We start from the raw sequence: 27162 nt of genomic DNA, 5'->3' as shown, positions 1-27162 counted from the left end.
AAATATCGGCGGCCAATACATCGGTGCATCTCTAAAAAATAATACAAAATATTACATCTTCAAAAGTTTTCACCCCCTGGCTCTTAATGCATCAGTGAATGTTTATTAAGATCTAAATCATTGTACATGTATAACAAATGTTCAATATCACCCAACAACAAACCATTTATATTCATTCTTTCATTATCCTTTTTGTGCAAACCGAATCTCTTTCTCTGTCTGTTTCCATCCAGTCTGATACGCGTCAGACTCCTCCGTACTCCCCTCAGCCGTCTCCATACAGCCAGGCGTCCGTCTCTCCCCAGAACAGCAAGCCTTCCTCTGCATCCTCTACCTCCACCGGCCTGTCCAAACCCTCCCAACCGCAGCAGCAGCAGGTTCCCCAGGTCCAACTTCCACTCTTCAGCTTTCCGCACTCCCACCCGAGCCAGTACCACGCCGGGCTCTCTGCACTGGGCCTTCTGCCCGCCCACCCCCAGCAGCCGCCCCTGACCTCAGCCTCCTGGCCCATTCACGGCCCTCTCATCCAGGGCTCCGGGGCGCCCGCCGCCTCCGGCCACCCGTCCTCTCCGGGCCTGAAGTTTGCCGTCCGAGGTGGAAGCGGAGGCGGGCAAGCGGTGAATGCCGCCCCCATGAACCTGAACGACCCCAGCATCATCTTCGCTCAGCCATCGACGGGGCGGTTGGCTGGTGGGGTGGGCGGCCCGGGCAGAGAAAGGGGGCACCCCTGGCACAATCACCATCTCAATCCGGGGCCACTAGTGGGAAATGGCACAGTAAACAAGACAGGTACACACACAGGGTTCTCACAGTATGTGTCAGCAGCATAAATAGAAAAGTGCTCATTTTCAAAATACACAGAATCAATGATGCAAACTTCATATGAGACAAATTCTGCTGTAAAAAGACGTGTCATTATTCAGGTATGCATGTTACCGGCCATTGTTTTAATCTACTCGCATCAAATTCATAATACATTTTTTATGGACGTAGCTTACTGGATATTATTCGGTGCCGTGATGAACATCTCAAAGCTGGGTTTGCCGTTGTGTTCTTCGCGCCGTCTAGAGAGCAGAGACTGCGCAGCGAGTTGTTTTGACAGAGTTTAGTGATTTGGAGAAGAGAAAACTTCAGAATAATGTCACGAAGTTGAACAACGCACGGTATCCGTGTACGTCCGCGCGCATGCCACTTTGGTCAGAACGGTAATAATGTGATTAAGGCGTTTACATGCCTGTTTATTGTGATTAAAATCGGCTTACGCCACATAGTTTAATGCGACTATGGTTACTATGATTGTGAGCTTAATCGCATTAGTTTGATCGAAGTATTGCGTTTACATGAGGTAAAGTTTAATCGCAATATTGCCACAATCCTATTATAATCGTTTACATGGACAGCAGTAATCTAATTATTGACCTTATTCTGAATAAGACAATATTCTGATTAAAGGGATAGTTCACCCAAAAACGAAAATTTGATGTTTTTCTGCTTACCCACAAGGCATGTAGGTGTCTTTGTTTCTTCAGTAGAACACCAATGAAGATTTGTAACTCCAACCGTTGCAGTCTCTCTCGTATAATGCATGTGAATGGGGTCCAATTCTATTAGAGTAAAAAAAACATGCACAGACAACTTCAAATTAAACCCTGCGGCTCGTGGCGACACATTGATGTCTTAAGACACGAAACGATCGGTTTCTGCGAGAAACCCAACGGTATTTATGCTATTATTTCACCTCATATCAGACGAATGTCATCAGCTCTAAATAATAATAATCATATGCATAATTAATTCATAGTGCATTCTGGGATTATAAACTCTACAATGGATACAATATGATTGCATAATTTGAGTAATGCCTTAAATCCTATGTAGGCAGCTGGCAGCTTTGGAATAAAGCTGCTGTCTGTGTGTTCATTTCCCCCCTAATTTTTCCTCTAAAAGTTTTATGAAATTAAATAGAGACAGATGGCATATTACTCATATTACGCATATTACTTTATTAGCATGTCTGTGGTGTAGTTTTACACAGTGAGTGCAAATTGTTCTAAAAAATTTAATTATTTATTTTTTCTAATCTGTCGTCAAAATGTCATGACCGGGTGAAATGTCAGGGTAATATTTCATCCTCACAATCAAAAGGACAAAAACAAGAAAGAAAGAAAATTATGCAGATTTTTTTTTTAACCTTTTTTACAGTGACATTTCATGTGAATTACACACATATAAACACCTAATTAGTACTCTAATTATATTATATATTTATATTAAATAATAAAAATATTTAAATTGTAAAATACATTTGCAAGATACAATTGTAAATTTGCTTATTATTATTTATATTCTATTTAATTATTTAACTAATAAAAACTGATAATACATATTATTTATTTCATTAAAATCATAATTTAATTAATAAATAATCTAATTAATTTTAGTAATAACTTTTCACTAAATAAACAAGGAAAATGTAAACTATAAGGGTTGGGCACAGCTTTTAGAAACATTTTCTAAAATGTAAAAATTACAATTATTGTAAATAATAGCTTTTAGTAGTTAATAATAGTAGGTTTTCTAATGTCATCAAAATGCATTGACTAGGTGAAATGTCACTAATAAAAATGCAAAATGGAAAGATAGGACAGATAACAAGACACTGAATTTGTAACCAAGGTTTTGTGGGTGAGGAAAATATTAACCAGTGGTATCGTAACCTAAAGTACTTCCCTCCAGTCAAATCCTGAATGATAAAATCAAGCTCTACATTATTAGCAACAGTATATTACTGTCTTGAGACGTATGTATGTAGATATAGATATATGTGACTATTAGCTGTGATATGACGAATCAGTGAAATGCGTCTGCTGTGTGTTTATTGAGAGCAGGTGGTGTTTTTGAGCTCAGGTAAGTCTCACAGGTGTATGGGGTGCACAGGTGACGTCACGTCTGTTAGTCTGAGCACTGGAAACTAGTTTACTGGACACCTGTAACCCATTGAAATCCCATTTTAATGAAACCTTGGTTTTCCAAGCATTTCCTTCTATTCAAGGCACATTTTATAGCATAATGGTGTATATTACTTTCAAACAGATCCAGCTATTGCTAGTTTAGATAAAGAAGGTGGCAATGAAAGCTTGTGGTTTCATAATGGTTTTAAAGGTGCCCTGCCACACGTATTTCATTACTTTTGTGGTGATGTCTGAAGGTCTACCATGGACTCCAACATTTTTTTGTGGAAAAAATGCCTTGGTTACCTTGTTTCAAGCCATTCCAGCGTGGTATAGAAAGCCTGCAGGAAGACCGTTCTCATTAATATTCAACGAGCTAAGCTGCTTGACACTGATTGGCTAACAGCTAGCCAATGAGAGCCTGGCTATCAGCATCCTTTACCCAACAAACTTTGTTTACTATCGTCTGGAATCGCTGCAGAAATGGCTTCTTCAGGTATATTTTCATATATATATGACATTTAGCCATCCTTGCTGTATACGAAAACTGTCACTGAGCTAGATGAATTATGTGGGCGTGGTCTCAATGGGCGAGCTCATGAATATTAATGAGCTCAGGCAACACCACGTCAGACTCATAGATATACATAATAAAGGCTAGATGTCTTACGGTGGAGTCTAACGTCATCACCGGCGGCCATCTTGTCACAGGCAAGCTTTAAGGCGGGCACCTGATGTAGGGTGAGTGATCTGCACGAACACAAATACTCTCATATCGCTGAAATCTTGACGGATTTACAAATGGTTTGGTTTCTTACAAACGTTATCAGCGTGGCTATAATTCTGGATGCTTGAACAAGTTATGAATAATTATTCATAAGTATGCAGTGTCATAACTACATCTCTGACGTTTATAACAAACCAAACAGTTTGAAAATCGGTAGAAAATTGAGCAAGTTATGGTTATTTAAAAAGTACATGCACCATAAAAACACAATGTTACCAGTGAGCGAGCTGACTGTGACAAGATGGCCGCCAGGTACAGACGCTGACCTCCATTGGCCAGCAGCGCAGATGAGACATCAAGCCTTTATTATGTATATGATGTACCAGCTTTTGTAAATGGCCTGATTTCTCCGCTTATTCCTTTTCAGCGGCTAGAGCTGACAGAGGAGGTAGCCGTTCATTTTCACAACATTACACAAACACATATGGACCTAACATATTTCAAAACGGTTTTGTGTGGCAGGGCACATTTAATGATTCTGAGTTCTTGTGTTGTTTATTTTAATCTCTGTTATGAGCCATTTTTTTATGGTTCTCTCTCTCCACCTCAGATGCTAATTTCCCATCTCAGTTTGGGGGTGTGAGTCCGGGCTCTCGATCCTGGGAGCACGGCGGTGCTGCTCCGTATTCCCTGCCTCCATCCTTCATGCCCTACCGTCTGCCACCCTACCTGCAGCAGCCCAACAAACCCTTCATCTCACAAGGTACCAGGTCATGTTGAGGATAAAACATTCAAACGTTATACACATGTCTGTCAGTGGTGTAAAGTATTTGAGTAAATGTGATTAGTTACTGTACTTAAGTGTCTTTTTGGCTACTTGGTGTACTGAGTATCAAAGATATTAGCAGCTTTTACTCTCTACTTGACTACATTTTTGAACAAGTAAATTTACTTTTTACTCCAATACATTTGTCAATCAAACACTTGGTGTTTACCAGCCACAGATGGAAACGTGTCCTCTTATAACCGCCCATTTCTGCCCCTCTTGCAGGTTCTGTGGTGGGAAATCAACATTACCCACTGATTCAACACGGCCGGCTCGGCAATCTCAACTACATTCAGCAGAAGAAATGAAGAAATTACACTTTACTTTGTAAACCAATGCCCGAAGGTCCTTATAGAAAAAAGACTAACTTTGCATCATTTGGTCATTTTGAAACTTTTTAAAATGGATTTTATCATTTTTGTACAGTTTTTATGTTTTATTTTCCTTTTATTTCTGTGTGTTTCATCACATTGATTTGTGATACAAAATGTCAGATATTTTAATACCCCTATTTTTGGAGGGGATCCAAAAAAGTGTTTTTATTTTATGTGTAAAAAAAAAAAGGATTTAAAATGTATTCACTTTATTTTTATTAGCCGTATTCCTATTTTGCTTGCATAAGGACAAAGGCTTTAGATAGGAAAATCGAACATAACCCAATAAGACAATTATGTAGTGCCAAAATCTTCCCTATAGCAAACCAAGAAAACAGACAAAAAGAGCAGAAAAAAATCAAGAAAAGACCAAAAAAATAAAATAAAGAAAAAGCAAACCAACATGCTGCTGTGTTGTCTTTTATTTTCTATATATTTGTTGTAGTACCTTTTTTTTACTTGCTGCAAAATGTATACATTTGCATGACTATGCAACAATCTGAAGTGAAAACTCATGCTTTACCTTTGCTATAGTTTTGCTGTCACCTATACTCTCTTTTCCAGGCCTCTTGCCTAATCTCAATAACAAAGACGAGATCAGGGTGTAGACCGTTTCCACTGGTGTGTAGTAGAGAGCTTTGAGCTTGTCAGTTATTTACTAAACTTGCCCCACATTGCAGTGAATGAACGTCTTCCCTTAGATCTAGCTAGTTTATAAAGGTAAAATTAGTGTTTTGCAGAAATATAATCATCTCATGTCTTGAATGTTTCGAATCTAGCAGCATTAGCAGTAAAGACTAGTAGAACTCTTACACAAGCATGACCTGGCATGTCAAACTTACTCTCCCACGGTCTCCTCCCTCTTTCGCTCTGTTTATAAAGCTCATGGTCATCCGCTGCTCTTGTGTTTGTCTTGAAAGGAATCATGTGGGCAACTCTCTTGAAGTTAGACCTGGCCTCTGTTGGCCTGACTCTGTTTCTGGGCTTGATCATTCTGGTTCTGTTTGAGACCATCAGGATTAATTCCTACAGAGGTCGAACTCCTCCTGGTCCCAGACCTCTGCCCTTTGTGGGTACTATACCACATTTTTTGAAGAACCCAATGGAGTTTCTGAGATCAGTGAGTCTTTACTTTCAGCTTATAGTAATAGAGGCTTTGTTTTTGTGCAATTGTGTCTTATGTTCTGCTTGTGTTAAGTGAGATGATGTCTAAACCACTTTAGTTGTGTTGAAGTGCTGTGAAATCTTCTCCGAGTAGATGCCTCAGTATGGAGAGATGACCACTTTGTATCTCGGGAGGAAGCCAACGATAATGCTCAATACAATCCAGGTCACGAAGGAAGCCCTGGTTCAAAATGGATCCTCTTTTTCAGGAAGGCCACCTGTACCACTTCTAAACTGGATCAGTAATGGATATGGTCAGTAAAATGTATTAATTTGAAGATGTTGGTGTTGTAGTGTACTAATACAGTGCATCCAGTTTTTTCCACATTTTTTTGTGTTACAGCCTTATTCCAAAATCGATTAATTCATTATTTTTTTCCTCAATTCTACAAACAATACCCCATAATGACAATGTGAAAGAAGTTTGTTTAAAATCTTTGCAAATTTATAAAAAAATAAATTAAATAAAAATCACATGTACATAAGTATTCACAGCCTTTGCTCGATACTTTGTTGAAGCACCTTTGGCACCAATTACAGCCTCAAGTCTTGTTGAGTTTGATGCTACAAGCTTGGCACACCTATTTTTGGGCAGTTTCTCCCTTTCTTCTTTCTTCTTGAGGACTACTCAAGCTCCATCAGGTTGGATGGGGAGCGTTGGTGCACAGCCATTTTCAGATCTCTCTAGAGATGTTCAAGTCTGGGCTCTGACTGGCCCACTCAAGGACATTCACAGAGTTGTCCCGTAGCCACTCCTTTATCTTGGCTGTGTGCTTAGGGTCATTGTCCTGTTGGAAGATGAACCTTCGCCCCAGTCTGAGGTCCAGAGTGCTTTGGAGCAGGTTTTCATCAAGAATGTCTCTGTACATTGCTGCATTCATCATTCCCTCGATCCTGACTAGTCTTCCAGTTCCTGCCGCTGTAAAACACCCCCACAGCATGATGCTGCCACCACCGCTTCACTGTAGGGATGGGATTGGCCAGGTGATGAGCGGTGCCTGGTTTCCTCCAGACATGACGCTTGCCATTCAGGCCGAAGAGTTCAATCTTTGTTTCAACAGACCAGAGAACTTTGATTCTCGTCGTCTGGGAGTCCTTCAGGTGCCTTTTGGCAAACTCTTCCGGCTTCCGTCTGGCCACTCTAACCTACAGGCCTGATTGATGGAGAGCTGCAGAGATGGTTGTTCTTCTGGAAGGTTCTTCTCCCTCCACAGAGAAACGCTGGAGCTCTGTCAGAATGACCATCAGGTTCTTGGTCACCTCCCTGACTAAGGCCCTTCTCCACCGATTGCTCAGTTTGGCCGGACAGCCAGCTCTAGGAAGAGTCCTGGTGGTTCCAAACTTCATCCATTAATGGATGATGGAGGCCACTGTGCTCATTTGGACCGTCAATGCTGCAGAAATGTTTCTGTACCCTTCCCCAGTTCTGTGCCTCGATACAATCCTGTCTCTGAGGTCTACAGACAATTCTTTGGACTTCATGACTTGGTTCGTGCTCTGACATGCACTGTTAACTGTGGGACCTTATATAGACAGGTGTGTGCCTTTCCAAATCATGTCCAATCAACTGAATTTACCACAAGTGGACTCCAATCAAGTTGTAGAAACATCTCAAGGATGATCAGTGGAAACAGGAGCACCTGAGCTCAATTTTAAGTGTCATGGCAAAGGCTGTGAATACTTATGTACATGTGTTTTTTGTTGTTGTTTTTTTTGCAAAGATTTCAAACAAACTTCTTTCACGCTGTCAATATGATGTATTGTAAGAATTTAATACATTTTGGAATAAGGCTGTAACATGACAAAATGTGGAAAAAATGAAGCGCTATGAATACTTTCCAGATGCACTGTACATCCGAATTTTGATGAGTTGGAAAAAGGAATTTATCATATAGTTCTGAATATAAAACGACCCTGATTATAACAACAACAGTTTCTCCCTGTTGTTGAAGTCGCGGGGCAAGCGTTGGGCAAGACATTCTTATTCATTCTTACGCCGCATCGGAGCGGCTGCTTCAAAGAAACCTACAGGCAAATGTGTCAGTACGTAGCCCAAATAAGAAATGAAGGGCCTCGCTGGTGGGTATGTTCAGCTCTTTGGAGATATCCAGTGGTTATGGGCATTTAAAACTTTATAAAGTAAAGAATCTAGCTTCCGGCAGACAGTCTTATGTATTTAACTTAAAAAAGTGTAATGCCTCTCACAGTTCAAAATGCTTACACTACGCCTGACGAGCATAACTGGTGTGCGATAATTTACTTTATAAAGTTTTAAATATGGATATTTTTCTTACGCAACCGCTTTGCTACGCTTCAGAAGGCCTTTATTAACCCCCCGGAGCCATGTGGAGCAGTTATATGATGGCTAAATGCACTTTTATGGACTTCAAAAATGACCCAACAGGCACTGCCATTTTAAAGCTTGGAAGAGACAGGACATTTTTAATATAACTCTGATTGTGTTCGTCTGAAAGAAGAATGTCATATACACCTAGGAAGACTTGAGGGTTGAGTAAATCATGGGCTAATTTTCAGTTTTCGGTGAACTAACCCTTTATGCCCGGGGCACACCAAGCGATGTCAAAGAACTAGCGGCGACGAAAGATGGCGTCTTTCTGCCTCTCGGCCAAAAAGCTACGCTTGAACACACCAAAAAGATTAAAGGCGACTGTCAACTAGCATGTGCGTTCTGCGCCAGCATGTGAGTAAATATCGCTCATCAATCGTCATTCAATAAGGGAAACAAAAACTAGAACTGCTGATACACAAACCCTAAACAAAGCAGCGCTTGCTTACCATTTTTAATATAAATCATGCTAGTCATGTTCTTCGTTCCAGTTGGCTCATGTTATTATGAAAATATCTGTGCATTCAAATGCTCAGGTAAGATGACTTGACGACTCGTTGGCTTGGTTTGGATCTGGGCCTCAAGCAATCTACTGCTAGTCTAGATCTGGGACTCTACCCGGCAATGAGGCCATGTTCGACTTGGTAGACTGTCTTGGTCAAGATGTTTGGGGCTGGTAGACCTTTGCATCTGTTTAAGTTGTCTGTCTGTCTGTCTGTCTGTCTGTCTGTCTGTCTGTCTGTCTTTGCTTAACTTTGTCCAAAGGTCTGTTCTCTTTCCATCAGGTATAATAATGGTCACGTTTGGTCACGCCTGGAGGCAGCAGAGACGGTTTGCTCTGCACACGCTCAGGAATTTTGGCCTGGGAAAGAAATCTTTGGAGGAACGCGTGACAGAGGAAAGCAGTTACCTACTTTCTGAAATGCTCAAATCAGAAGGTAATTGAGGATTTTAGTCTGTGAATGTTTTCAGTGTTTTGAGGTGCTGTACTCTGTCATGTCCCACCTTGTCTTTGTTAGAGTTCTAAACAAACTTTACACATGCTATTTTACGCAAGTACGTGGACGTGAGTGCATCATCAATTCAATCATTCAAATGCCATTAAACCAGTTGTTTAGTCAGCAAGCTAGCTAAATTTCAACTTTTAATTCTCTTTAACTATTAATGCATTCCCTGCCAAAAACTAACACATGGTTTTCTTTGTTGAAGGCAAGCCTTTCGACCCACAACATGCAATACACAATGCTGTTTCCAACATTATATGTTCCATCGTCCTGGGGGATCGGTTCGACTATGATAACAAGAACTTTGCATACCTTTTGGAAATCCTGAAGGAGAACGTCAATCACACAGGTTCACTTGTAGGGCAGGTATGAACAAGTGTTAAAAATGTTATTAGCTAAACACTGTCCTAGTATCCAACTGGATCTCACTCTACTGTCTGCATTCCCATAAGTTTTCGACACAATGCATTGTTACTCTTTGGAGAACGCCTAATTCTGTAGCCCCGCCCACCGAACTTGTGCAAAGCCTGGTTGTGGAAGAACACAGTCGCTGCATAAGCTTCCTTCAGATTCCAATATTAGGAATATGATTTAACTTTATTTTTAATGAAGTTCCAGCTCAAGTGGGTAAAACGTTGAGCGTTTTTTCGATTCATTTCACCGCAGATTCTTTTGTAAACAAGACAGGTAGAGACTGGATTTGCAGACAGAATTAGATTAAAAAAACGATGGGGTGCCTTCTATATTGGATCTAACAGGAATGACACAACACACTTATGTGAGTATAAATAATGTTTATGTGTTAGTATTGCATTGTTACAGATCGTTTGATATCTACTGATTATGTGTACGTGCCTAACTAAACATAATTAGCGATAGCTTACCTCTGTGTCACAGGCTGGAGTATCCTTTGTATTTGAGGTGTTGTTGGTTCATTGTCCTGCGATTCTGGATCAGACTCTGGGTCGAACATGTATGGGCAAATCATTCCAGTTGGCATTTTTCCACATTGAAAGTTTTCAAAACTATTCCCCACGTTTACTGACGGGGGAGTCGGAACTCATTATAATATGCAAAACTGTTATCCAATCATAGCAGTGGCCGTTTACTTCCAAGTCTTGAATGCGGCACGCCCATAAAAACAGAGCGTTTCAGGAGCTAGGCTCAAAACCAGGGTAGAAAATAGCATATTACTTATTCATTATGATGTTTTTCAATGTAAAAACCACTTGAATGTCATAAGTTGACCTCAGAAAACAGTATAAAAAAGCCAGTTCATCACCCCTTTAATGCTCATGAAATAGTTACTCAAAAGAAGTACCTATTCTGGGACTATGTGATTTAGGACGCAGGTGTTTTAGAGCAGGTTAAAATGAAAATTTTGCTGTTGATGCTGCATAGTTATCTGTAGCCTTTTTCTTTTCCAGGTGTTCAACTTACTTCCCATCATCAAACATTTCCCAGGGCCACACCAGAAAATCTATCAGAACGGTGATGAGGTGAAGAATTTCTTAAGGGAAGCAATCAAAGCACACCGAGAAACTTTGGATCCAGACAGTCCACGGGACTACATTGATGCCTACCTGCTGGAGATTGAGAAAGTGAGATCACGACCAACCGTTCTAGAAGCTTTTTAATCCACTCTTTGATGGTAGTTACTATTTGGAAAGGTGGCAGCGATTTTGCCAAGTAAAACATGTTCTTGAATGAACATCTTGTGTTATGAACTACCCCTAAAATGTTCTTCAGACCCCCAGTTCCATTTCTAACTCTTATAGGAAATTTGTTTTAAGACCAACAATATCCTACAAGGTGAAATCACGGTAGGCTGCTAGATAACTAGACATGCATGGATCAATTGAAATGCTTTCTGTTTTCCTTGGGGCAGCAAAAGTCCAACGAGGACTCCACGTTTCACGAGGATAACATGATTATGTCAGCTGCTGATTTGTTCCTGGCTGGAACCGACACCACATCAACCACCATCAGATGGGGGCTCATCTACTTGGCACAATACCCAGATGTACAAGGTACTTAGGCTTAAACGGCTTGCTCAACCAAAAAATTAAGTTCTGTCATTTACTCCCCCTCATGTTGTTCCAACCCTGAGTTTCTTTATTCTGTTGAACACAAAGAAAGATATTTTGAAGAATGTTGGTAACCAGACATTTGACGGTAGCCATTGGCTTTCATAGTATTTTTTCCTACAATGGAAGTCAATGGCTACGTCAACTGTTTGACTACCAACATTCTTCAAAATATCATCTTTTGTGTTCAACAAAGGAAAGAAACTTATACAGGTTTGGAACAACTTGAGGGTGAGGAAATGATGACAGAATTTTAATTTCGGGGGGAACTATCCATTTAACATTGCTTGAATGCATGAATTGATAAATGTATGTGTGCTTTCTAATTCGCTTTGGATCTGCCTAGTTCGTAAATGTAGATATAAAGGTGATAAGTATAGTTTGCATGCATTTTAAGGGTTGGTTTACCTAAAAGTGAGAATTCTGTCTTCTATCAAAGTCAGTTGCTTTTGTTTGAGGAACAGACCTAATTTGAGTCATTATTCCCAGAAAATCCCCTCCTCCACAGCTCTCGAATCTCATTTGTACTTTCGCATATTCAAACATGGCTTGGCATGTCACGATTGGTTTTGAGATGCACAAAAACCAGAACCATTTGGTCTTGTTGTCAAACCTTCTTGCATATGCAAGACAATATTATGTACAAAAATGTATTTTATTGCAAGAGCTGTTGGTTTTTTTGTTCTGCACTGTAATATTGCCTTTTTATATTGTGTCAAAGTTGTAACATGCATTTTTTGTGCTTTTAGTAGCCAAATGGAAATAGTATTGCATAATTTGTAAAGGCAACTAGGTTTATACAGATTTTTATTGTATCACACTAGGGATGCTCAAAGCGATTAATTTTCCCGACCGACAACCGCTGCTCATTATCCGATTATTAACCGTTAACTGATTAGATTATAATATTGAATTGGCATTAAATAAATATACAATTGAAGAGTGTCTGTGACCTCATATAGGTCATATAGGTGTCTGTGACCACGGGTTTATTTTACTGTGCAAACCGCAGCATACAGAACAGATCAAAACAACATCAGAACCTGGATTCACATTATCAAACGTTCACACACCTGCAGCGTTTCTGACAACAGAGAAAAACAGAATAAAACTTTTTAAAAATGCATAAAATAAATAGGCTGACACTAAATATTTTTCACTTAAATAATTAACAAATTAAGATGACAAAACGAAAACACTGAATCCATTTGAAGAACCGGAATAGTTTTTTTCCCGTCAATCTAAGTTTTTTTTAATCATATAAAAATAGCAAGCCTACCTCAATCCACACCTTTACTGGTTTTACATTTTTTTTTAAAGTAGTATGTCTAAGGGGTGCAGGGGCGCGGGAAGTGGGGGTGCCTGGGGTGCTGCAATGGATTTCAAAGGATTGCAAATGCAATGCATATTTTTGTTCATTTTATTTGTTTTTATTTGTAATTTATTTGTAATAAACATTTTAAGTGGCCCATTAAAAAATATTATTTATTTGTTGAATTATGTTTTTAAAACAATTACATTCATTTATGAAGCTCATTCCGCTCCGCACCGCACGCTCAACCCAGAACTCAATTTGTGACATGCTGGATAAAATATAGGTCTATCTGTAATAAATAGTTAGAGCTGCCCCTGACTAAAGTTTTTTTTCTTTTCTAGTTGTTCATTTAAGCCGTTGTTCACGCTGCCTCCATGTCATTGTCTGTTATAGGCTATACTATTTGCTTATTATTTATTAAAGGTCCTGTTCTTCGTGATCCCATTTTTCAAACTTTAGTTAGTGTGTAATGTTGCTGTTAGAGTATAAATAACACCTGTAAAATTATAAAGCTCAAAGTTCAATGCCAAGCGAGATATTTTATTTAACAGAAATTCCCTTTCAAAGCCTACAGCGAACGGCCGGTCTGGACTACATCCCTGTACTCCCTGCTTTAATGACGTCAGTAGAACAGTTTGTTGACTAACCTCCGCCCACAAGAATACACGAAAAAGGGGGCGTGGTCTTGTTGCTCCCTCGTGGAGAAGAGGAAGTGTTGCGTTCGTAGAGTGTGTTTGTCGCCATGTCGTCGAGACGCTGTTATTTTCATCCCGGAATCAAATCACCTTTGTTTGGCCTTCAGGGGCTGTACTTTGAGCGCATACATCTCCCCGTTATGGTAAGAGGCGTGACCTTTCCGGGCAACGTGTGTAAGCTGCTGTCGAATCACAACACGGGAACCGCTGGCACAATCAGAACTCGTTACGTATTTCTGAAGGAGGGACTTCATAGAACAGGGAAATCCTCAAGCTAATTTTAGGACAGTGAAAACAGCGGTATACAGATAAGTAAATTGTGTGAAAAATACTGGGTTTTTTTACACGCGAAGCATGAACACAAGTTATATTTCACACAATCAAAGCTTCAAAAAAACAGGAAAAACGGGACCTTTAAATCCGGGCAATTTGGTTGATTAAACATAGATTAAAATTAAGATACAATTTATACAAAACGAAATTCACTTTAAAGAAAGGCTTTCAACAAAACAAAACATATTGAAGTGTTATTGAACTTATTGAAGACCCCCGTCTTCTGACATTATGCATCTTATGTGTCCTGTTCACTTTTCAACGTAAATTAAATTAAAAAATAACATTATAATATTTAAGCTGAAACTAATTACGTGTTTTAATGGCTACAAGCATAGTAGGCTACAGTACTGAGAAATGTCATGTCGGAGAGGGATTTGAGCGCACGTCATTTTACCGGTGAGCAGTAAATGAGTGAAGCTCCGCTTTGCTTTGCTGACATGCTCTGGTAAGGTAGGCAGGTTTTTTGTGTTAATTTTTATTTCCTGTCGCTGTGCAAGCTCGTTTATTGTATATGACTGTGTAAACCTTTTATTTAAAGGTTTAATGTAGGCCACAGTCCATTTCATTACGATTGCAAGAAGAATCAACATTGGGAAAATTGTGATATGCAGTCAAATGCAGTCCCGGTGTATGTAGGCTGTTAAAACGAGTGTTCTCACTGATATATTTGTTGTTCTGTCGTGTTTAATAGACTCAATATTGTTTCTTATAAAAATGTGGTGACCATGCAGCAAAAAAAAAAAAACACCTTTTAAACCGTTTAACTGATAGTATTAATCGGTCAAAATTCATACTATCGGTTAACGGTTAAACGGTCAATATGAGCATCCCTATATCACACAGGTGCTACATCCCAAACACACCATTGTTTGAGTTGGAGTAGGTTTTGAAAGCGACACAACAGTGTTTCAGGAGGTCAGCCTTCCAGTGGCTTGCTTTTTGTATTTTCACATTGGGAAACATACACACATGAACTTTAATTTCGTTACAGAACGATGTCATGAGGAGATTGTTCGGGTGCTGGGTTACGACCGCTCTCCCAGCATGGATGACCGTGACAAACTACCATACACGAACGCAACTGTTCATGAGTTTCAGCGCTTTGGCAATATTGTACCCACTAACTTGATGCATGAAACAACTCAGCCCATAAAACTACGAGGATACGACATTCCCAAGGTAATGAATGGAGCCTGGATGTGTTGTTTTTCCTGATTGAAATTGTTCAACTAACAAACATCGTCTTTCTAGGGCACCGAGATACTGACTAACTTAACAGCAATTTTAAGTGATAAGGAGCACTGGAAGTATCCAGACACTTTTAACCCAGAGAATTTCTTAGACGATAATGGACAATTCTTCAAACCAGAGTCTTTCCTCCCTTTCTCCTTGGGTGAGTCACCTGTGACAACGACATCAGTAGACCAAGAGCGAACCCAACTAGATTTGAAACCGACTATGTTTTATCTCCATTTATCAGGTCCGAGGGTGTGTCCCGGTGAGACCCTGGCTAAGATGGAGCTCTTCCTCTTCATCACTTCTCTCTTGCAGCGCATTCGTTTCTCCTGGCCACCTGGTGTGCAGTGGCCGGACATGAATGGGATTTTCAGTTTGGTCCGCTCTCCTGATGCATACAACATCATATGCCAGAGCAGAGCTTCCTAAGGATTGACCATCAGTAACTTTTCCGACATTAAAGTGCCCCTATTATGCGATTTAAAGGCTCCTGATTTAGTTTTGGAGGTCTCCTACAACAGATTTAAATGCATCAAAGGTCAAAAAACGTTTTATTTTCTCATAATATACTTTGCACATCACCACAGTGTTCAATGATTCTCAAACGACTCGATGGATGAATCAGTCTCTCTAAATCCCTCCTTTCCGAGAGCTACTCTGCTCTGATTGGTCAGATGGCCCAGTCTGTTGTGATTGGTCTAATCTGCTTTGATTGGTCAGATGGCCCAGTCTGTTGTGATTGGTCTACCGCGTACAGCGCACATCCGAAACAAATACCCATTACCATAAACAATTGTACACACTGTAAGGACAGTAACAATGACATCGGTTTTTCCTCAATCCCAGTGCAAGTCCGAATCGATGATGAAACATTGGAAGAACTGGTTGTACAACTCAAACCTCCATTGCAAGGACGACTCAACCAGGATGTTTCTCAGTGATACGCTACTCATTTTGAGGTACATTATGAGATGTTGCAGCTGTAATTCCTCACCATCAGCATTAATAAGTGTGTGTCCATCAACAAACCCATGTGTGTATTTCTGATTTATTGCGGTGCTCATGTGGGAACTGTTTCAGTAACCGCGCATACGTTAGCCGAGCACTAACATGAATGACTGATGTAACATTAAAGTTTGCAAAACAAATCTTTCTCCATCCTTTCTTTACTCAAAGTACTAAGAATGACACGCAGTCTGCATTAATAGACACAGTTTTAGGTAATAGTCGCCACAGCTGATGAGCAGAAGTATTTCAGTAAGACGTGAGTTAGCCGATTAGCAGGAGACCTACACAATATATAACCCAAAACTACGTCTTTTGAACACCCGGTAGAAAATGTATATACCAATAATTAATTATATTTACAGGTTGTGATTCTGAGGAGCAAACTGGTCCAAATAAACTAGGTATTGACCCATCTTTCCAGAGCAAGCGTTTTGCGAATCCCACGTTGAACTCGTACACTCGTTGCAGTCGTACAACATGGGATTCAAGTCAAAGTTTATTTATAAAACACTTTTTAAAAACAGTAAGTTTTTGTTTATTAAACTGCTGTACACACATAAAACTAAAATATCAATGATACAAACAGTCAACAGCACAAAGGAAAACCGTAACACACAATAAAACAATAAAAAAGCAGCTCACATAGCATCAAATGCCAGAATATAAAAATAAGTTTTTAGGCAAGATTTAAAAACAAGTGTTTAAGTCTGTCTATTATAGAGGGGCAAACTATTCCAGAGCTTTAGGGCCGCCACTGCAAATGCTCGGTCACCCCAGCTTTTCAACTTTGCCCGTGGGACAACTAAAAGCAAGTGGTCAGCAGACCTAAGAGCTCTTAGCGCAGCATAAAAGCTTAATCAGGTTCGAAGGATATTTAGGTGCTAAACCATTAAGAGATTTAAAACCAAAATCCTGAAATGGACAGGTAACCAGTGAAGACAGGCGAGAACAGGGGTAATATATTCCCGCTTTCGTGTACCCCTCAACAGGCGAGCTACCGCATTTTGAACCATCTGCAGTCTGGAGAGAGAGACCTGACTAAAGCCAATATAGAGGCCATTACAATAATGAAGAAAAATATGCACAAGTCTTTGAAAGTCTGTAAGTACTGTAAAAAAACAGATACTTTAAGACTTTTACTCAAGTCATATTGGAATTGGTGACTTGTAATGGAGAGAAAAAATCACGGAAAAATAAACCAATATGTGTTGCCTTAATTTAAAGTCGTAATTAAATGGAAATGGTATTTTCTTCTCTATTGTGCAGTATATCCGAGTGGAACCGCTTCTCAAACAAGAACAAATGTATGGCGGGGATTGTGGAATCGCTTGGATGGTTGTGGTTTGCTATTGGTCGATCTCATGTGAGTGACAGTTTGCCCCGCTCTCATCATCAGAGAAGAGAAGAGATGTTACTGCAAGAAGGAGGGGAAGATATTCTGATTAAAGATTGCAAGGCACATGAATTTAAAAAAATAATGATGTGCACAGATAATTAGTTTATAGTAAATTACAGCAATATTCCATAATTTATTTCATTCCAATATTCCATTTTGATTTCATGGTGACTTTAATGTTGGTAAAAGTTGGCTTTATTCTCTTTATGTAGAAAAGTATTTATTTGACTATATTTGATTATGACCTTGAGATGTTTTCTTGACATTGCTGTTCATGTGAAACACATTATTTGCTGCACACAACAGATGTTATCCATAGACATGAAGTTAACTCTGAATAGTCATTTCTCTAGATGGTGTTTACCAGCCACAGATGGAAACGTGTCCTCTTATAACCGCCCATTTCTGCCCCTCTTGCAGGTTCTGTGGTGGGAAATCAACATTACCCACTGATTCAACACGGCCAGCTCGGCAATCTCAACTACATTCAGCAGAAGAAATGAAGAAATGACACTTTACTTTGTAAACCAATGCCCGAAGGTCCTTATAGAAAAAAGACTAACTTTGCATCATTTGATCATTTTGAAACTTTTTTTTATGGATTTTGTCATTTTTGTACAGTTTTTATGTTTTATTTTCCTTTTATTTCTGTTTCATCACATTGATTCGCGATACAAAATGTCAGATATTTTTATACCCCTATTTTTGGAGGGATCCAAAAATGTGTTTTTATTTTATGTGTAAAAAATAAAAGGATTTAAAATGTATTCACTTTATTTTTATTAGCCGTATTCCTATTTTGCTTGCATAAGGACAAAGGCTTTAGATAGGAAAATCGAACATAACCCAATAAGACAATTATGTAGTGCCAAAATCTTAAACATTTTCTATATATTTTGTAGTAGTACCTTTTTTTTTTACTTGCTGTAAAATGTATACATTTGCATGACTATGCAACAATCTGAAAGAAGCCGAGATCAGGGTGTAGACCGTTTCCACTGGTGTGTAGTAGAGAGCTTTGAGCTTGTCAGTTTTTTACTAAACTTGCCCCACATTGCATTGAAAGAACATCTTCCCTTAGATCTAGCTAGTTTATGAAGGTAAAATGATCTTCTTCATGTCTTGAATGTTTCGAATCTTGCAGCATTAGCAGTAAAGACTAGTAGAACTCTTACACAAGCATGGACTGGCGTGTCAAACTTACTCTCCCACTGTCTCCTCCCTCTTTCGCTATGTTTATAAAGCTCATGGTCATCCGCTGCTCTTGAAAGGAATCATGTGGGCAACTCTCATGAAGTTAGACCTGGCCTCTGTTGGCCTGGCTCTGTTTCTGGTCTTGATCGTTCTGGTTCTGTTTGAGACCATCAGGATTAATTCCTACAGAGGTCGAACTCCTCCTGGTCCCAGACCTCTGCCCTTTGTGGGTACCATACCACATTTTTTGAAGAACCCAATGGAGTTTCTGAGATCAGTGAGTCTTTACTTTCAGCTTATAGTAATAGAGGCTTTGTTTTTGTGCAATTGTGTCTTATGTTCTGCTTGTGCTAAGTGAGATGATGTCTAAACCACTTTAGTTGTGTTGAAGTGCTGTGAAATCTTCTCCGAGTAGATGCCTCAGTATGGAGAGATGACCACTTTGTATCTCGGGAGGAAGCCAACGATAATGCTCAATACAATCCAGGTCACGAAGGAAGCCCTGGTTCAAAATGGATCATCTTTTTCAGGAAGGCCATCTGTACCACTTATTAACTGGATCAGTAATGGATATGGTCAGTAAAATGTATTAATTTGAAGATGTTGGTGTTGTAGCGTACTAATACAGTGCATCCAGTTTTTTCCACATTTTGTTATGGTACAGCCTTATTCCAAAATCGATTCATTCATATTTTTTTCCCCTCAATTCTACAAACAATCTTTGCAAATGTATTAAAAATAAAAAAAACGAAAAAAAATCACATGTACATAAGTATTCACAGCCTTTGCTCAATACTTTATTGAAGCACCTTTGCCACTGTAGTGGACAGCACATTCCAGGGCGCAGTTTATGGCCGGGTCCCTCTCTGTCCATAACAGTGGTTAAAGGTTTGCTACATTTTTATTGGATCTTGGTGGACTTACTCAAACAAACTGTCCAACGCCATCAGATAAAGATGCTAGGGCAACAGCCAGACACCTCTTAGAGGCCAAAAAGACCAGCTCTAGTACCAAGCCCAGGAAGGACAAGACATTTCATTGGTCCACATGCAGTTTCTGCCCTTCCCCCAAATCCGTAATGTCCTGGTCTATGACTGCCATAAAAATTCCACAGGACCTTAGCAGTAGTGGGTGAAAGAAAGACCACAATGATACCTCCAAATCGAGTCATGACTATGTTTGAAAACCGTAAGACTGATGTAAACTACACACATCCATTTCATACTTATTCAGAGAAATAAGTATTCTCAGTGACAGCTATTTGTAATGCAACATCTTACACAGATTCAGCTGTTAATGAACAAATTAATGAACAGTTCAATCTTTTTCCATCACGTTTGGTGTCTATTTGTTTAGAATATTGCCAAGGGTATTCTGATGGTGGTTTGGAAAGTGAGAAATGCATTGGTAAACTTTAAAGACACTTTAAAGACTTCTAACTGTGTACAGTATGCAAATGAATTCCACAGGAGAAAGGAGGGTGAGCCTCACTGTGGACCCCCTCTGATGCCAGCAGCCAATCGCAACACTGGAATGGAGAAGCGCCAAATTGCAATCTCCTCCTATTTGGAAAAGGATAAAGGTACCCTTTCAACAGACACACCTTGTTCTGAGTCTGTCCGGCGAGGATGAGACTGTGACAGAGCAACCAATTTCTGAGTTTCTCCTTGAGAGAGACAAACAGTTCACCAAGTTCTGAGTCTGAGTCCTGCAAGGATGAGACTGAAACAGATCACTGAGTTCTGAGTCTCTGGTTAATCCAGAGAGAAAACAAAAGATCTGAGTCTACAGCTTGTGAGGCAGCAACAGATACAACCACGTTCTGAGCCTCCAGCCTGTGAGGAAAAAGACATTTACAACCACTACGTTTTAGTCCAGCGAGAAAACTACAGCACATCCCGAGTCTCCATGCCAGAGAGACAAAAGCGGATTGACCAAGTCCTGAGTGTCTGGCCCAGAGAGTCAGAAGACACACAGAGACATTTGCAACAAGGTTAAGATCAGGAGAGCAAACCTTACTTCAAGGTTCCTTAATCTGCGTGTCCCAGATTAAGGACCTTCTGCACCTACTTCAGGCCTCATCTGCGTGTTCCAGATTTTAGGACCCTTTGGTGCTCCAGGAGATCAGCATCCCACAGATCTTCTTGTTCAAGACTGTTGAAACGGGTTCCAGCTCCTTTCCCACTGCATTGTCTCCCAGCACAACCAGTGGAAGAATCGCCGCCATCAGACTGCTTACTCAACCAAGTGGAACGTAAATATCACTTAACCAAACCTCTCTCCAGAAACCATGGCATTGTTGTAAATTATCAGTATATGATTTTCTAATTTACATTAGAGGTAATACAACTAATGCTAGTTAATAACAAATAATCTTTTGTTTATTTCTTTGATGCATAATAAGGTTCTTCACCTTAGTTTCAGAGAAACAACAGTTTATCTTTCCATAAGAAAACGCAACTCTTCCATAGCCACACTCAACTTAATCAGATGTATTTTATATATCTTATGCACTTCATCATTCATCGTATTCATTTAGTAGTTGTTAGTTATTCTTGTTTATCTTTTGTTAAAGGTCCCATGGCATGACAATTTCATTTTATGAGGTTTTTTAACATTAATATGAGTTCGCCTAGCCTGTATATGGTCCCCAAGTGGCTAAAATGTTTGCCTTTGATAAAATGACAGCTCAGGCGAGCTGATCTGGAATGTTCCTGTTATGACGTCATACCAGGAAAGGTTACCTCCCCTTCCTCTGTTTTGCCTCCCGCCCAGGGCACTTGGAGAGAATGGAATTAGTTTATGTCAGCACAGGCTTTACAAACAGACTTTACGATATGGATTCGACAGCACCGTGACAAGCAGTGCGTAATAGTGTTCATTAATGCCTGATCTGTGATCAGGGATTTCTGATGTGTAGCTAATCATTCAAGTTCACTCAGACTTTCTTTCTAGATCGTTTAATGATCGGCGTCTTGATGCCCTAAGGGTAATGCATCAGTGAAGCCAGTGACTAAAACGATAGTTTCTGTTAGTAGCATGAAACAAATCCGTTTTTTAAGTGATTCAACTATAGAGAGCGATCAAAGAACACTCTTTATAATGTCCTGAGCTGTCAATCACACGTTGCGAGTGTATCTGCACACTTGCCCAAACTGCTGTTATAATGAATGACGCTGTTATGCAGCACAGCAAAGCTCTTACTGTCTTCCTGTCAATGTTGTGTTTGCTGTTAGTTGTGGTGAAAGCATTTTGTGAGAGAAAACGCGCTGCAATGACGAGATCACTGTATTCACGCGATCAACAGACTATGTACTCAATGCTCATCACTGCAGCCCTTCATGTGATAGGAATAGATCATAAAATAATGCTATAATCCACACTTTGACAATTTGTTCATCTCGACGGCTATAATGGTACATTAGATGTGTTACAAAGTACGTAGAATAAGGTGGAAGAAGACAGAGTCGACATGACTGGGACTGTTTATTCAGAACTCTCAGCTACAAATAAGCTTGCGCTAACAGCACAGCGCTCTCAACAACTCAGTACAATAAAACTTCCTCTAGCTCTTCGTGGTTCACGAGTGTCCGGTCAGTCTCTCTCTCTCATGCATGCAGTGCCTCGCTAAACCACGCCCCCTCTGCAACATAATTTAACACTCATTTCAAATGCAAAGATGTCAGCCAATCACAACAGTGGGCGTTTTCACTGAAGTCTCACAGCAGAAACGCCCCTTGAAACAGAGCATTCAGCCACAGGGGTAATAACAGTATAGAAAAAAAGCCTTTTATTTCTAAATTATGACATTTTTTGATGTAAAAATCATACTAACAATATAGGTACACCTCAGGCAACATTATAAAATAATAGAAAAATGCCATGCCATTGGACCTTTAATAAAATTTTCACTTTTATAAAAGTGAAATTATTACAGCATCAATTACAGCCTCAAGTCTTGTTGAGTTTGATGCTACAAGCTTGGCACACCTATTTTTGGGCAGTTTCTCCCGTTCTTCTTTGCTGGACCTCTTGAGCTCCATCAGGTTGGGGAGATGTTCAATCGGGTTCAAGTCTGGGCTCTGACTGGCCCACTCAAGGACATTCACAGAGTTGTCCCGTAGCCACTCCTTTGTTATCTTGACTGTGTGCTTAGGGTCATTGTCCTGTTGGAAGATGAACCTTCAGCCCAGTCTGGGGTCCAGAGCAATCAGAAGCAGGTTTTCATCAAGAATGTCTCTGTACATTGCTGCATTCATCATTCACTCGATCCTGACTAGTCTCCCAGTTCCTGCCGCTGTAAAACATCCCCCTAGCATGAGCTGCCACCACCGCTTCACTGTAGGGATGGTGTTGGCCAGGTGATGAGCGGTGCCTGGTTTCCTCCAGGCTTCCTTCCTTCAGGCTAAAGAGTTCAATCTTTGTTTCATCAGACCAGAGAACTTTATTTCTCGTGGTCTGAGAGTCCTTCAGGTGTCTTTTGGCAAACTCCAGACAGACTTTTACTGAGGAGTGGCTTCCATCTGGCCACTCTAGCATACAGGCCTGATTGATGGAGAGCTGCAGAGCTGGTTGTTCTTCTGGAAGGTTCTCCTCCCTCCACAGAGAAACGCTGGAGCTCTGTCAAAGTGACAATCGGGTTCTTGGTCACCTCCCTGACTAAGGCCCTTCTCCCCAGATTGCTCAGTTTGGCCGGACGGCCAGCTCTAGGAAGAGTCCTGGTGGTTCCAAACTTCATCCATTAATGGATGATGGAGGCCACTGTGCTCATTTGGACCCTCAATGCTGCAGAAATGTTTCTGTACCCTTCCCCAGTTCTGTGCCTCGATACAATCCTGTCTTGGAGGTCAACAGACAATTCTTTGGACTTCATGACTTGGTTCGTGCTCTGACATGCACTGTTAACTGTGGGACCTTATATAGACAGGTGTGTGCCTTTCCAAATCATGTCCAATCAACTGAATTTACCACAGGTGAACTCCAATCAAGTTGTAGAAACATCTCAAGGATGATCAGTGGAAACAGGAGCACCTGAGCTCAATTTTAAGTGTCATGGCAAAGGCTGTGAATACTTATGTACATGTGATTTTTTTTTTTTTTTTTTTTCTCAAACAAACTTGTTTCACGCTGTCAATATGATGTATTGTTTGTAGAACTGAGGAACAAATTAATGAATTTAATCCATTTTGGAATAAGGCTGTAACATGACAATGTGGAAAAAGTGAAGCGCTGTGAATACTTTCCAGATGCACTGTACATCCGAATTTTGATGAAATGGAAAAAGGAATTTATCGTATAGTTCTGAATATAAAACGACCCTGATTATAAACGAACCCCCCACAAGATGTACCTTTTTGAGGGCCAAATCTGTTCTTTTATAAACAATGATTATATTTGAAAATAATTTTCATATTGAAATTTTTATATTGAAAGTTTGATAAATATTGGTAAAATGTACCAAAATTCACATTTAAAAATTAACACATTATGGCATACCATAAAAATAACCTGTAGTTCTCATTTCCAGTAGACTTCACAATGACTGATTTCTCACCTTTTTTATGTACAGTGATGCATGCTGGCATGTCAAAAGACACACTTACTGTCCCATAGCACTGAAAAGACAACAGTTTCTCCCTGAAGTCGCGGGGCAAGCACTGGGCAAGACATTCAAATTCATTCTTACGCCGCATCGGAGCAGCTGTTTCGAAGAAACCGACACGCAAATGTGTCAGTATGTAGCCCAAATAAGAAATGAAGGGCCTCGCTGGTGGGTATGTTCAGCTCTTTGGAGATATCCAGTGGTTATGGGCATTTAAAACTTTATAAAGTAAAGAATCTAGCTTCCGGCGGACCGTCTTCTCGCAGTTCAAAATGCTTATGCTACGTCTGATGAGTGTAACTGGTGTGTGATAATTTACTTTATAAAGTTTTAAATATGGATATAAATTATAAATTTATGGACTTCATAAATGACTCAACAGTCACTGCCATTATAAAGCTTGGAAGAGCCAGGATATTATTTAATATAACTCTGACTGTGTTCGTCTGAAAGAAGAATGTCATATACACCTAGGATTGCTTGAGGGTTGAGTAAATCCTGGGCTAATTTTCAGTTTTCGGTGAACTAACCCTTTATGTCCGGGACACACCAAGCGATGTCAAACAACTAGCGGCGACGAAAGACGGCATCTTTCTGCATCTCGGCCATTCTCGTGCATGAACTCCTTTGCTAAGCTGAACAGCCAATCAGATTTCTCTCTCACCGCTGAATCTCAACATGCTGAATCGGCCTTAAAAAAAACAGACGACTTCCAACTAGAGCCAACGGTGCACAACACAGCAAAAAAACTAAGCCGGCCGACACTCAAAAACACGACCGTCGACTTGGTTTGGATCTGGGCCTCAAGCAATCTACTGCTAGTCTAGATATGGGACTGTCTTGGTCAAGATGTTTGGGGCTGGTAGACCTATGAATCTGTTTAAGTTGTCTGTCTGTCTTTGCTCAACTTTGTCCAAAGGTCTGTTCTCTTTCCATCAGGTATAATAATGGTCACGTTTGGTCACGCCTGGAGGCAGCAGAGACGGTTTGCTCTGCACACGCTCAGGAATTTTGGCTTGGGAAAGAAATCTTTGGAGGAACGCGTGATGGAGGAAAGCAGTTACCTACTCTCTGAAATGCTCAAATCAGAAGGTTATTGAGGATTTTAGTCTGTGAATGTTTTCAGTGTTTAGAGGTTCTGTACTCTGTCATGTCCCACCTTGTCTTTGTTAGAGTTCTAAACAAACTTTAAACATGCTACTTTACGCAAGTATGTGGATGTGAGTGCATAGTCCCATTGTGCCTTAGTATTCAGTTTAGCTTCAAATGCCATTAAACCAGCTTGTTTAGTCAGCAAGCTAGCTAAATTTCAACTTTTAGTTATCTTTAAACAATGCATTCCTTGCCAAAAACTAACACATGGTTTTCTTTGTTGAAGGCAAGCCTTTCGACCCACAACATGCAATACACAATGCTGTTTCCAACATTATATGTTCCATCGTCCTGGGGGAACGGTTCGACTATGATAACAAGAACTTTGCATACCTTTTGGAAATCCTGAAGGAGAACGTCAATCAAACAGGGTCACTTGTTGCGCAGGTATGAACAAGTGTTAAAAATGTTATTAGCTAAACACTGTCCTAGTATCCAACTGGATCTCACTCTACTGTCTGCATTCCCATAAGTTGTCGACACAATGCATTGTTACTCTATGGCAAAAAGTTACCAAAACTTACCCGCGGTCACTCGTGCCGCATCAAAACCTGTGCTAAAGTACCTGAATGACCTACTATTTCCAGCTACATTCTGAAGTGTGCATCCAATGGACACTTTACTATCCCACAAGGCTTTTTTTAAAGGGGCCATGAATTGAGAAATCAACTTTTCCTTGAGCTTTAGATACATAAAAGGTCATGGTAATATAAGAATATCCTGCAAGTTTCGGAGCTGAAACGTCATTGTTAGTCAAAGAAAAGCTTTCATTGACAGCTGACTCAGCAAACGAGAGATCTGCGAATGTGCTTCCCTGTAACGTCAGAGTGCAGTGAAACACCGGCTCAACAGAATAACGCCTAATTCTGTAGCCCCGCCCACAGATTTGCGAGTGGCATGTAATAGATAAATAACATAGGCCTACATGATTACAAAATATTGTGCAGTGCCTGGTTGTGGAAGAACACAGTCGCTGCATAAGCTTCCTTCAGATTCCAATATTAGGAATAAAGTTGAACTTTATTTTTAATGAAGTTCCAGCTCACGGTGGTAAAACATTGAGCATTTTTTCAATTCATTTCACTGTGGATTCTTTTGTAAACAAGACAGGTCGAGACTGGATTTGCAGACAGAATTAGATTAAAAAAACGATGGTGTGCCTTCTATATTGGATCCAACAGGAATGACACAACACACTTATGTGAGTAAAAAAACGTTTGTGTTAGTATTGCATTGCTACAGATCGTTTGATATCTACTGATTATGTGTACGTACCTAACTAAACATAATTAGCGATAGCTTACCTCTGTGTCACAGGCTGGAGTATCCTTTGTATTTGAGGCGTTACTGAGGTTCATTGTCCTGCCCTGGGTCGAACATGTATGGGCGAATCATTCCAGTTGCCATTTTTCCACATTGAAAGTTTTCAAAACTATTCCCCATGTGTACTGACGGGGGAGTCGGAATCCATTATAATATGCAAAACTGTTATCAAATCATAGCAGTGGCCGTTTACTTCCAAGTCTTGAAAGCGGCATGCCCATAAAAACAGCGTTTCAGGAGCTAGGCTCAAAACCAGGGTAGAAATTAGCCTATTACTTATTCATTATGATGTTTTTAAATGTAAAAACCACGTGAATGTTATAGAGTAGAGTAGAGTAGCCTTTATTGTCATTGTCGCTAGAAATTTTGATCGGTGTAAAACCAAGTTCTGGGTGTCTTTCTCTGCCTTTGAGAAAATGAAAGCC

General features: G+C 40.0%; 3 protein-coding genes across 3 annotated transcripts in view; all 3 read left to right on the top strand.

Annotated features, from left to right (window-relative positions):
• tut4 (terminal uridylyl transferase 4) overlaps positions 1-5280 on the top strand; it is a 62711-nt gene extending 57431 nt beyond the window's left edge. The window contains exons 28-30 of the mRNA XM_079802819.1: positions 234-789; positions 4289-4441; positions 4730-5280. Coding sequence (XP_079658945.1) covers positions 234-789; positions 4289-4441; positions 4730-4812 — 792 coding nt within the window. The 3' untranslated portion in view covers positions 4813-5280. The remainder of the gene's footprint in view (positions 1-233; positions 790-4288; positions 4442-4729) is intronic.
• Positions 5281-5803: 523 nt separating this feature from the next.
• Positions 5804-16202, top strand: cyp2aa12 (cytochrome P450, family 2, subfamily AA, polypeptide 12; the record flags this gene model as incomplete). Its single annotated transcript, XM_079802817.1, has 9 exons — positions 5804-5998; positions 6137-6296; positions 9175-9327; positions 9599-9759; positions 10821-10994; positions 11282-11423; positions 14818-15005; positions 15078-15219; positions 15307-16202. 9 exons carry the CDS (start codon positions 5804-5806, stop codon positions 15489-15491), a joined length of 1500 nt encoding a protein of 499 aa, XP_079658943.1. The 3' UTR covers positions 15492-16202.
• Positions 16203-18742: 2540 nt separating this feature from the next.
• The window catches only part of LOC307118026 (uncharacterized protein), a gene marked incomplete at its 5' end in the record, with an annotated part of 31141 nt that continues 22721 nt past the window's right edge, over positions 18743-27162 (top strand). Inside the window, 4 exons of the mRNA XM_079803318.1 lie at positions 18743-18937; positions 19076-19235; positions 25202-25354; positions 25641-25801. Coding sequence (XP_079659444.1) covers positions 18743-18937; positions 19076-19235; positions 25202-25354; positions 25641-25801 — 669 coding nt within the window. The remainder of the gene's footprint in view (positions 18938-19075; positions 19236-25201; positions 25355-25640; positions 25802-27162) is intronic.

This window comes from Gobio gobio, assembly GCF_949357685.1.
Source record: "Gobio gobio genome assembly, chromosome: 21".
Taxonomy (NCBI): Eukaryota; Metazoa; Chordata; class Actinopteri; order Cypriniformes; family Gobionidae; genus Gobio; species Gobio gobio.
The sequence above is the reverse complement of the archived record's forward strand: the minus strand, read 5'-3'. Positions and strand labels throughout refer to the sequence as shown.